The 12801-nt window shown below is 37.9% G+C and overlaps 1 protein-coding gene across 1 annotated transcript in view; it reads left to right on the top strand.

Annotated features, from left to right (window-relative positions):
* Positions 1 to 12801, top strand: part of CARMIL1 (capping protein regulator and myosin 1 linker 1) — a 187348-nt gene that overhangs the window by 74385 nt on the left and 100162 nt on the right. The window contains exons 3-8 of the mRNA XM_031055647.1: positions 1515 to 1565; positions 4990 to 5049; positions 7233 to 7354; positions 9325 to 9422; positions 9775 to 9845; positions 9991 to 10064. Coding sequence (XP_030911507.1) covers positions 1515 to 1565; positions 4990 to 5049; positions 7233 to 7354; positions 9325 to 9422; positions 9775 to 9845; positions 9991 to 10064 — 476 coding nt within the window. The remainder of the gene's footprint in view (positions 1 to 1514; positions 1566 to 4989; positions 5050 to 7232; positions 7355 to 9324; positions 9423 to 9774; positions 9846 to 9990; positions 10065 to 12801) is intronic.

Below are 12801 nucleotides of genomic sequence, written 5' to 3'. Positions count from 1 at the left end.
CTGCTGAAAGTGAAGCTGTTTGGTGAGCATGGGGTGTGATCTTGCCAGAGACTCCCGGGCGAGTGGTGTGCACCTACTGTGTGGGGCTGCCCTGAGGAGGTGGGTGAGGCAGGGAAAGGATCAAGGTTGTATTACTGTGAGAGAATGCTGCTGCTAGGCTGGGGAAACTGTGGCTGAGCAGTGGAAAATACCCTTGGGTAGGCCCTTCCCCTTTCTCTTGGTGCTGGACTGTGGAAGAGATACTTGGGATAGGCATAGCTGGGAGTGGAGCACGAGAGGCTGTCTCTCCTCTATGCACGAGCAAGGAAATGGAGCAGCTTTGTGTGACAGGGCCAGGCTGTCATAAGAGGGCTTCAGGGAAGGGTTGAGCCTTCCAGGAGGCATGGGTTATTCTGCAGCAGTTTGGCTCTATGCCAGTGGTAACCAGAGCAACCGGCTCTAATCATGTGAACCCCAAAATAATCTGCTAATATTCAACACTGGTGCAGCACTGGTGCTCCTAGGACTTAGCAAGATGTTATTCAGCTGAGGAACTGAAGCTGAAATCCAATCCTTGGAGTGTTCAAAGTTGGACACTGGATTGCATTCTCAGCCTTCTTCTTCCTCTCCAAGTGAGGAACATGCTTAGTGTCAACCTTGATCATGGACACAGGGAAGGGCTGAGTTCAGGAGGTCCTAGCTGTGGGAAAAGCTCTGCGTGTGCTGTGGGATTTTGATGCAGGTGTTTGAGTAGAATTTGCTTCTCTTTTTTTTTTTTTTTTTTTTTTTCCAATCTGGAAAAAGATGTAGCAAACAGCAGATATTTCTGTGGGTAAATCAACAAACAGTACTGTAGTTTTGCAAGATGAGTAACTCCTTTTTGAAAGAGTAAGATCTGTGAGTGGGATGTGCTACCGGAGATTGGAATGATATGATATAGAATCATTATATTTTGATTGGCAGTAGCTTGCAAAATGTTTGTTTTGTTGTGCTTTCTCCCCAGAGGGACTGGTCTCACTAGTCTAACTGCATTTTTCCATTGCCTTTGCTGGAGAAGAAATTCAGATGCTATGAATGAGAAATCTTTGCGTTCTTACTCAAGAAATGCCCCAAATGTGTCCAAAACTCCCCTGTTTGCTTACAGTCTCTTATATTGCTAATAACATCATGATAATCTTCTAATTTTTTTTTTTTACATTTAAATACATCTTGTGTTCCTGGACTTCTCATCCTTGGTTCTTTTTAAAATGTCACTAAGATTTCTGTTATATGATCTTGAGAGATTGGTTGAATAGATTTCTTCAGTTCACTGCTGTGCTAACTGGCTTATAGCTGATCAGATTGCAGCAGTCTCTTCAGTGTGTTCTACTGGATCTGATCCCAGTTTTGCTTCTTCTGGTGTATGACAGCAAAGGGAATCTACACTCACTCTGCTAGAGGCTTTTTCCCTCTGCTTTCAGGATTTTCCTGGAAAAGAATCTTTTATAATATTAAATGTTTCTTACGAATCCTGTTCTTTTTTATTTTTTCAATAGGTGCTGGCATCATGTCGAGCGTTTCTTTTAACGTCTCGGATTCCCACCAAGGTAAAATCACTGTGTTCCTATAAATACTCTGGGGCAATAAATGAAAGTTACATAAACTAAGTAGCAAAAATTAGCATATTTTAGTTATGTACATCTGTTTAAAAAAACAGAAAACTGAGGAATGGTATGTTGCATGCTCTTGAGTTAGAATGGTTCTTCTATTAGTATATGCCTTAAATGAATCTATACATACATATATATATATCCAGACACTCCTTTTCCAGAGGAATTTTAATTTCTAGAAATGCAGGTGGCTGAAGAGTTGCGTTGTAAACTCCAACCTGAAGAACTGTGAGAGGAGCCTGATGAATTTTATAAAAGGACAGTTTATGTGCAAACAAGCTGATGGTATTATTCCCTCTAGTGTTTGTAGTGTCAAATAGGATTATATTTGATTTGGAGGCAGAAACTCTGAGTTTTATTAAATTCAGCTGTTTTCTAATGATTTTTGCTGTTCATTTTGAAAAGCAGTTTGGCAGCTTGCCTTGCCAATGCTGGTGAATTATTTTTTCTGTGCCTGTGACAATTCGTAATGATTGTTGTAGAAGAGAAATATGATTTCCACATGAATAAAAATGACTGATGTGAAAGAATGTCTCTTGTCCAGTTTGGAATCAGTGAATGGGAATTTGGCACATATCCTATTTTTTTGTATTTGACACGTGTGTGTCTAAGTGTGTGTGTGTGTATATTTATATACACGCGTATATATACACACATGTTATAGAAATACCAGAATCCAAAAATTGAGCTATTGATGCCAGATTTTCAGTTATGGTCACTGGTAAATGTGACCATTGGTAGCTATAATTTGAAGATGCTGACTGACAGGTAGGATGAACTGCAGCTTGAATTTCTGCTGATATTCATTTTCCTCAGTCGATCACCCTGTCCCTGCAGCACAGATGTCTCCAGTTGGTTGTCTGTTGGTGTTTGAATCACTGCAGTTTTTAGCCAGGGCTTTTGCTTGCTTGGAAAGATAGATCCAGTTGATGAACAGCTCAGACTTCAGTGCAATGGCAATATGATAGACAGGTGGTAATCATGATTTTGTTAAACAATAGCAAAGCCATTATAAGTCATCAAAAAGCTCTTGAAGGCTGAGGCTTGGAATACTTTGTGATAACTCTGTTTAGTTGAGTGTTTCAGACAATTCTCAGCACTCATTAAGTAGATTTGCATAGTTGAAAAACTTGGTTTTGTTTTCATTAAAATCTAAAATACGTATTCTGTAAGTAGAAATGGAATTTTTCTGATAGCAAATAGAAGGAAGATGATGAGAAGCTGTGCTTATGATTTATGTAAAAATTAAACATTTTATGTCTGAACAATTATTAGGATGGTTGAAAATGCATTTCTAGAAGGGTTAGCCAAACTTAGTAAATTTTCTAATGTCTGCAGTATTTTCAATAGCTGCTTAGAAGCTTTCTGAGCCCAAGTACTTCCAATACGTGATAGGCAGTAACTCCTCAAAAGACAGCTAAAAACATTGAGTAAAGACACATTATTTCTCTGGGGACCCCAACAAAATTGAGTATGCCTAGAGATGGGCAGTTCTGAGTAACTATTACTGCTGCATTCAATTCGAAGCTATACTTTTGCTTAAACAATGCTGTTGAGATGTATCTACTAAACAAGGATCAAAGTTAAAAAGAATTAATGTTGTTTAACTCCAACTCTCACTATTATCCTAGGAGCGAAGATTTTACAATGGCCACCTCTAAACTTCACGCTCTGGTCCAATCAGTTCATTCGCACTAATCAACACAGACTGATTGGGAGGGAAGGACAGTACTTAAAGCTTGCTAATTCTTGCTACAAATTATATAAAAAGTAATCGCAACATTTGTAATGTTGGATATGTCATCAAGCCCTCAAATAAGCATATAAAATATTTGTAGGAATGTAATTCAGATCTGTGGATGCATTTCTAGTGCAACTTTCATTAATTTTTGGTTGAAAAAATTGAAAACTGTGAAATTAGCTGTCTGGTTAACTGAAAGGTTCCTAAATGAGAAGCACACATAACTTTTTAAGAGGATTTAAAAAACATATAATTTTGGGTAATAAATGAGATTATGCCTTTTAAAACCTTGTAAAATTTATGTCTTAGTTTGAAGTAGATGATGTTTAGAACGTGTTTTACATTTTTGCTGCAAAGCAAGGACTATAAATTCATATTTTTAACTAGAAAAAAAATGAACCAAAGATTAGCTGTAGAGATAGTGCTATGTTTCCTGACATTTGTTAATTATAGGCAACAGGATTTGCAGACTAAATTCTTGAGACTGGATCTGTGTGAACTTTTCAAATATTTTTGATTGTGTATGCACGTAATGACAATATGTGTTTGGACATACATACTTCAGCAAAAAGAAGAACCCTCAAGTTGATAGGTAAATTATTTTCAAAATATGAAGGATTTCAATTACAGAACCCCCCGCCCCCCCCCCAAATTTCATTGTGATTTAGGCAAAGAAATATTTACTTAGTACTGGAAAAAAAGAACTGGGAGCACCCTGACTGTGAACCTAGGATAAGATAAAGTACAGGAAACTTTGTGCAATTCAGACAGACTGCTCAGTTGCAATGGTTTCAGTGATAACTAAAAGGAAATGACCTAATGTCTTGCCCTGTCGTCACAATTCAGTCCAAGACGTTTGTTTCTTTCTGTATATCTCAGCTGTCAAGATGATTGTCGACATAATTGTGAATTCAGACCTTAGCAAACTCCCTGTAGCCCTAGATTTGTCCTTGGAGAAGAATTCCCTGCCGCCTTCTCCACTTCCATTTGGAGTCAGTATGTTCTTCCCTGCCTAGTCTGACTGTCATCCAAACAAACCACTTAGACAAAGTTTATGTATCACTTCCTCTCATACTTTTAGATAAGCTAAAGCAGTTCTTGGACATTTATGTTAATATCTTTACTTATTTATAGATGTTATTTTTATTCATATATATGTATAGTGTATATACATGTCCCTTCAGCTTCTGTGCAGTAAAATTTTTCACATCTGTGATCAATGTAACTAATGAATAATTGTGAAGCTGTAAAGATTGTAATGAATGGTTAATCAGCCACAAGAATACACATCAGTAGCGTATTGTACTAATGATGCTTTTTATAGGATAATTTTTTTATTAAATTGATTATAAGCTTTATGTGCTTATAGCTTGCAGTAAAATGCCCAGTGTGGTATTCCAATAACATCTAATAACCATTTAAACCTGTAAGAAACAAATGTAAGTATTTTTTAAATGAAAAATGCATCCAAGTATTAAAAAATACTTAGTGTCAATTACAGAAACTGATATTAAATATCTGCAGCCTGCTAAAAGTTTTTTTAACCTCATTGAGAAATGTAAGTGCTCTTAAAATAAGATGATGTTTGCACTAATGTCGTTATTTCTTTTCTAACTACAGTTAGAACTAACTTTCAGCTACTTGGAAATCCAAGGAGTAACTTCCAGTAAACCAGGCCAGGTAAGTGTATTCTAGATAAAAGATAGTTGTTTACACATTGCTAAGTCTGTGCGAGTCGAGGAGGTAATGCTCTACCATGCAGGTGTCTCCTTCCACTGAGCACACTGTGCATTTGTCTTCTTGCATTCTTGCTGGTCAAAAGTCTTAAAAATAACAATAAGAATTTAAAGAGTCATTTTTAGGAATGTTTGTGCACTTGGAATAATGATAAGAAATAGGGGTTTTCTCTAGTTCAGTATGGTACAAGTTTCCGTTTGTATCATAAGTGTATCTTTTTCTCAGAGCCTGGTATGCAATCATCACCACACAAGCTGCAGTGGCTTCTGTGGTGAATTTGCAGGCAGGAATGCTTTGCTTTCAACTATTCTTTGTGCCTTTACTGTGTACAACACAAAATATATTTGACAGCAAGTTACGTGCCCAAAAAAGTAATGTCAAAGGGAAGGTGCTGAAAAGAAGAATGCCTTTAGAGCGTTTTTAATTCATAAGATGAGCATGTTGACAAGATTTGACAGTTCAATTGTATCAAAGTCTTCATGTGTTTCATGTGTGTTTGGCTTTTAAAGAGCTTTTAAGGAATAGGAGTGCGTGAGCTACTTTGAACTCTGAAAAGCTCTCATTGTATTAACATCTTGTCTTTTTAATCTGTCTTTTGAAGCTTTCCTTAAAGGAGGTAATATAAAAGGTCCAGGTGTTTTAATGGGGAGACATTTACTAAATTCTAAGTTTTTGTGACTTTTTTTTAAATTATACTAAAATGCCAGATAACTATTACTAATTACTCCTGGAGGCATAGACAATCACTGTTATAGCAGTATTTAGAAGAGATTTTCAGCAACCTCAATGAGCATACACTGTTCCTAAAATATTTCTTAAGGTTTTTCATGTTTACATTCATTTGTGTTTGAATTGTGTGAGACGTCTAACTGAAGGCAGAGAGAATCTTAGATTTCTTGTGGAGCAAATGGTTTTGTTGCAGTTTTCCTGCAAAGAGCATATTATAGCTGTGATATCAGAAGGGTGTAGTTTTGTGCTGGGCATCTTGCAGAGAGCCACGAAGAGCTTCCTACTGTAAGGTAAGTGAACAAATGGACAGAGGAATATAAGGAAATGTTGTGCTAATATTGGTGATGATGAAAAACTGTGGTAAGTTGCCCACTCATTCATCATCAGGGAATGGTGGCAGCAGGCTCAGAAAGGAGTTGAATTGATGGTAAAAGGTGTGAATAGTCTCAGTGTGCTTTAGGGGTAATACAGCCTCTTCTAGGATTATCAGGGTGGTGACCCTGGGCCTGAATTGGGAACCAAGATAGCCCTGGGAGCCAGCTTCAATAAGAAGCAATCCCCTGTATCATACGGCATAGAGTCCCCTCTCCTCCTGTCTGTCTTCACTTATTTATTCCTCATATTACCTTTTCACTGTGGGTGCACAGCTTCCTATCTAAAAGAGGTGATGGCTTGGGCTGTGCTAACTATTCACACTAGAGTCAGCAGAAACATTACATTGCTTCCTGTGATGCAGCCAAAAGCAGCAGCAGAGCTGATGTGTCACTCATAGCCTAATCTGATTTGGTTCTGAACACTCAATATCTAAGAGAGGCACGGTGCAAAAGGCTTTATTTATTCATTCCCCTCTCTGAAGCACACATCCCCCAGACAGCGGGACAATCATGCTGGCTGAGTTACTGCTTCATCTGCACAGACAGACAGCACAGCACCACAGCATTTTCTTAAGCAGCACAGAACAAAGCACTAGAACTTTTCCAGAGGATCACAGCCATTGAAGACTTTTACTTTTTGCTGGAGGAAACAGGCACCCTGCTCATTCAATAGTTTCCTGTCAGGCTGTGCTTGCTTCTCCTGGTGTTCTGGGACATGTTTCAAAAGAGGACAATGCTGTGAAAAGTTCTTGGTTTTCAAAGTGTCAGCTGAGGTCAGGATCCTTTGAAAATTGTATTCCCGTGGGAAGCAGGGCACTGTTAGAAAAAGCAAAGTTTGAATACGGGGGTCTTTGTACGTTCAAGAAAAACTTTCAGAAACTTTACCTGGGGCGTTGCTGTGTCATGTTTTAAAGAATAACAGATTCCTGTGAGCATTCAACTGGCATTTAAAATATTTTCTTGTTTATTGCTTGACATGAATCATATGATACCCTTCTCAGCCTATTGCACTTTTTTTAATAGTTGATTATGGAAACGGAGAAATGCAGCATCTCCATGAAGATGGCATCCTCAGAGGATGTGAACGAGGTGCTGGCACACATCGGGACCTGCCTCAGGAAGATATTCCCTGGACTCTCACCAGTGTAAGTATCCTTTAGGGCACCTCTAGTGGGAACTGACTGTATGGAAGCAGTGACAAACCACCCCTTTTTGCCTGCTGGTCTCCCCACCCCAATCTCAGAAATACACTGAGGATATAAGAATCATATCCACAGGCATTAAGCTTTTGTCCAGGTGTATGGCAGAACCAGGACATGGTGTAGAGCACTGGTAGACTGTGTGTCATCCTGTAGGGTCATAAGAGCTTTTGGGTTGAAGAGGGGTGCAGTTATTTGAGGTCTTAAGTTTCTTGCCTCTCCAGCCTCAGGTGCAGCTTAGGTTCTGTCTTTTTTGTTGTAACTGGCTCCATGTTCTGCTTTATTTTCTCCCCACCAGAAGTAAAATCTGAGTTGGGAGAGGAGGGAAAAGTTCCATTTACTTTCAGTGTTTGTGAAACAATGCACATGATTGTGAGCCTTGTTCTTCAAAACTAAGCCCTGGGCAGTCTTGTCATATACTTCCCATGGTTTAACTGACTCCTTGAATTTTTGTCTCCTTGTCTGGCTTTTCTTTTCATTGCCTTACTTGTGCCTTTGGTTTTCTCTCTTACCTGTGTCTCTGGATTCATCTTGCAGCAATTCTCCGTAGTTTTTCTTCATTTTCTTTTCTTTGTTTTCAGTCATTGCCTCATCTTCATCACTCTCTACCAAGTCGTGCAGCTCTACTGTATTCTCTTCAGCTCCTGGTTTTCAGCATTATTTAAAAAAATGGGCTGTGGAAAAGAGTTTTCCCAGACATGTTGATTTTTATATGTGAACTTTAGTAACAGACTCTAGATGTGAATGGTTAGGTTAAACTTATATGTTTTATTTTGGGTGCATGTCTTTATTATTCACCTTTCCTGTAGGTGGAGTAGGAAATCAAGTTCATAAACTCTAGATGGCAGTTTCTTTCTTTTTTTTTTTTTTTTCATTTTTTTTCCCACTTCCAATTTTCCTCTTGGGCGGTGTAGTTAACTGCCTTAGTAGAGATTGAGCTCTCCCTTCAAAGAACATGAACACAACTGAATATTTGTGAGGAGGGTTGCTATAAAACCTCAGTAATAGTGTGAGAAATGCAGACAAAAAGAATAAAGAGGGTTGCAAGATTGTTTCTCTGGTTGTTTATGAAGGCCTCAAACTCTCTATATGTTTTCTGTGGGTTTTCTTGAGAACATTGCTGGAGCAGGTTGGGTGCTCCAGCATGGACTGCTTGCTTCCCAGAAAAGAAATCAAATTGCTTGCCCTCCTCTCAGATGGCAGTTTTCCAAAATGAAGGCATTGGAGTAGTTTAGATGATAGAGGACCAGATCAGGCAACAAAGGAGGAAGAGGTTTCTCCAGTTATTATTGCTTATTAATTCTCTTCTGCTCCACCTCCCACCCCCTTAGACCCCTCATAAACTCTGTAGTTTATGAGGCACTCTTGCCATTCAGAAAACCAGATAATTTTATTTCTTAAAAGGTAGGAAGGTATTGTGTTTCTTGTCTGTCTAGGGAAGGAAACTGCTATCAAATTACAAAGATTGGAGCTGGATATCAAGAGTGCAGCCTAGAGGCTACATGGAACTGCTCTGCTCTTTGCACCATGGTGCTGTTTCTGAATAAAAGCAGTGTATGTACAGCAGTCGTTTCAGGGTAACCATTAATACCATGTCTCTTCCCTATTTTGGGCATCCTGGTGTCAGATGAGGGCCACAAGCCTCCTTAAGTGGAGTGATCTTGAAATACAAAAGGATTTAGTTGCTCCAGTTGTCACAGGGTTAGTAAAAAAAAAAGAGAGAAAGAAAGAATGAATAAATGTTACTCCTGCTGTGCTGCATAATGGTATGTGTGCCTTTTAGGTAGGAAAGTGGGTTGTATTAAAAATGGTAATTCTTCCTATACACTCATTTAAAAACACTCTTAAAAAAGGTTTATGTGTTTAAAAATACTTTCAAAGCCATGAATGATGTTTTCCCCCTCTTTTCCATCTAGGAGGATTATGAAAAAAGTAACTATGGAGCCTTCAGAAAGACTGGCTAATCTCCAGGCCCTGTGGGACAGTCAGACTGTGGCAGAACTTGGACCTTGTGGTGAGAATGAATTTAAATGCTCAAATATAAAAGAGGGCTGGAATTGCAGTGTCAGGAAGTTTAATTCTATTTTGAGCAGAAGCTTGTAAAGGTGTAATTAGTTTTAAGGTGTAATTAGTATGAGGCAGACTTCTGATTGGTAAGTGAAGGCACTATATTAAGCTTTCTTGCAACTTACCATGTGAAGATAGGATAGCCTCTGTTCCTTTCATAAGCACAATGCAGAGTCTTCTGAGAGAAAAAGAGAGTGAGTTTTAAAAACTGGATCTTTTAGTATTGAAGTGTCCTTTTAGATGTACATTTGTTTGCTAGTGTGACTACTGTGTTAAATAGTCTCTTGGGTTGTTTGTAGGAGGCTTTTCGCAGATGTATGCCTGTGTTTGTGACTGGCTTGGATTTTCCTACAGAGAGGAAGGACAGTGGGTAAGTGCTTGTCTTGTTCTGAAGCTCTTTTCAGCTACCTGTACTAATGATGAAAGAACAGGCAAATCCATAGTGCTTGACAAAAAAAAAAAAATCAAACCACTACACTTGTGTAAAGATGTGTTTGGTTATGTATTTTCAACAGGATGTTGATACAATTTATCTGACACAAGACACCAGAGAGTTGAATTTGCAAGACTTCAGCCACCTTGACCACAGGTAAACCATGTGCAGTAATCATGCTAATATTGATCAAGTGGGATGGCCCCATAGCTGTTACTGTGAAATTTCCATCTGTAGCATTTTTAGTTTTCAGCACAAAGCTGCTGTTTTTGCACAAAAGCCCCATGGAAACCTCATTTCATTCAGGAGCCAAAGAAGATAAATGTATTTTTTTGTTGGAAGCAATCCAAAAAGTTAGAGTATAGATACTTTTCCTGTGATGGCAGATACAAGAGCTCAAATTCAGCAGATAAAACATGCATCTACATCTGGTGGGCAAAGCAGAAAAGGAAATTATGAAGTCTTTACTTCTGCAGAATCTTTTTCTCATGGTGTACACAGTAAAGGAAATTAATTTTTGTCAGCAAGTCAGTAGAAGGTTTAAGTTGTTCAACTGAATTCCAGCCAGTTGTCTCTTCACTTATAATAGATGCTATCAAAAATATATACTTCCAGAAAGGAACTAATTGAGGGTAATTTTGCTGTGAGATGGTGAAACCTCACTAAGTGTTGTTTTTAGTTTACTGAATTTATCTGGCTGAGAAAATTGTATTCTGAGAAAGTTGAATCTGGAGATATTACAAGTAGGAGAAAACAGGAGAGAAGTTTAACTAAAATTTGTCATTATACAAAGGAAACTGCAAATTTAAGAAAGTGTAAATAAGATTGAGAAAGCATTTGTTTCTTTGGGAGAATCCAGTGAAAGAATTAAGAATCTACCACAGATACAATGTTAGAATATCATAACAGAAAGGCTGACCTGGAGGTAGGTAAATAAGAGTATTTTGCCACAGCAGTCTTTGCAGGTTTAAGCTATCTGGTGTGTGAACTTGCAGAATGCCTCATTCAAAGATGTAGCTCATTTTCTGTGCCACATTTTCACAGTCTGCAGTGAATCCCTTGGCAAAGTTACCAAGCAGTATCTGTGTTGACCAATTCAGAGGGAACTCAAGACTACAGGGCTGCAGCTGGTGCGTGACAGATGTAGTCAAAGACTCTTTCCTTGCTTAAGCCTTGCTGAAAGAGGATAAGGGGAGGAATACTTCTAAGCACAAGCAAATTTGGTGCAAGAACGTAACGATGCTTTAAACATTTATTGCAAGAGGAAGTGATGAGAAGCCTGTGGGGCATACCTACAGATACCCAGTCTCAATAGATATTAAATGTTTGAACAGTTCATTAGGAAATAGTAGATAGAATTGTTTTAAATATTTAGAATATCTCAACGGGTGCAAATGAGTTTGGCTTCTAGAAAATGAAATAATGGGTTTGTTGTTTTAGAAAATCTTTTCATTAAAATATACCTTACAAAATAGCTGAAGAAATGTATTTGTGCTGTTAAGCAAAGTCTTTTTTAAGTGCTTCAAGATTGTCTAAGTCCAAATGTTCAGATTATTTTGGAGCCATTTACATGCTGTGGAATCCATCTTGTGATGAGAACATCTACATGTTGAGGACTGAACTGAAGAATATTTTGGACTGAAATTTCAAGAAGATTAAAATTTTAAGAAAGCCAAACCCTTGCTATTCACTAAAAATACAAATTAAGAATCCCAGTCAATTCAAGAATGTTTGTAAGCATTTTCCAATATATTTAAGATGGTGGAACTGCTGTAAATTCACAGTATGCCATTATACTTGGATTTTGAGAGACTGTTGTATATCTCATTCACCTAATTTTTGAGATTGCTGAACCTATATAGTTTATGTTGTGTAGTGGCTCTGAAGCAAGGTAGGACAGGTGCCTCAGTTCTTTAAATACAGGGGCTATGCATTGCAAAAATAAACAATTTGTGTTTTTCCAAGTAAAACATTTCAGTTAAAGGTCAACAGAAGATGGCATGAATTATAGATGAATTTAAGTTCCCAGAGCATCACAGCATGGCTTGCTGCATGGGAACATGACTTCTGAGGTTTTATCTGAAGCTATGTTGTGTTGTGAACCATATAATTGTTAAAAAAAAAAAAAGACCCAAAGTGAAAAGTGACAAAGGGCTTATTTGATATGGTTGCATGATCTTCATCTGTGTTGCATATGTTTTAGGTTATTTGGACATTCAAAAAATTTTAAGAAAAATGTAATTGTTTAGATTTTTTTCATTGTGCTGTTGAGATTTCTTGCCATCTGAAATACGCAGGGGGACTGGGATGTTGAAAAAATGTGAAGGCATTAGATAAGCTGGAATCTTGTTGAGGCTTGGAGAGATTGTCTGCATTCCAGAAGTACAGAATTTGTTTTTATTTTAAGATGGCACAGATTTATCTTTTATAAACACTACTTTATTCTGGATGGCAATTTTAATTACTGTGAACATCTTAATGTAACTCAGTGAGGGAAAGTTATGGGAATGCCCTGCTTTTGTAACTGGTTCTTAGCTTTCTTTCATACCATATTGGAAAAGAATTCAGGCTATTGTTAAAACTACATCTAGACTGCGGTAAAATAAAGTGAATAAAGCAATATATAATTTTGAAAAGAAAAACTCGATAACAAGAATATTGGGGTTAAATGACCTTAAAGCAAGAGAAGGAGTAGAGGTAAATTCCTGAAGGGGACCCTTCTGCCCCCCAGCTCAGAAGCACCTTCAAAAATTGGAACAAAAATGGAGAAAAAAAAAGTCTTCCCTTGAAATCAGATGGTAGAATTTGATAAAGCAAAGTTTGTAGACAATAAGTACAGCTGCTTGCAGAACAGGCAGGGACTCCACTGTCTGCAGGAATGTTGTGAGTAGGG

This window comes from Geospiza fortis, unplaced genomic scaffold, assembly GCF_000277835.1.
Source record: "Geospiza fortis unplaced genomic scaffold, GeoFor_1.0 scaffold206, whole genome shotgun sequence".
In the NCBI taxonomy this organism is placed as follows: Eukaryota; Metazoa; Chordata; class Aves; order Passeriformes; family Thraupidae; genus Geospiza; species Geospiza fortis.
Note: the sequence above shows the minus strand (reverse complement) of the source record. Positions and strands in the feature narration are given on the sequence as shown.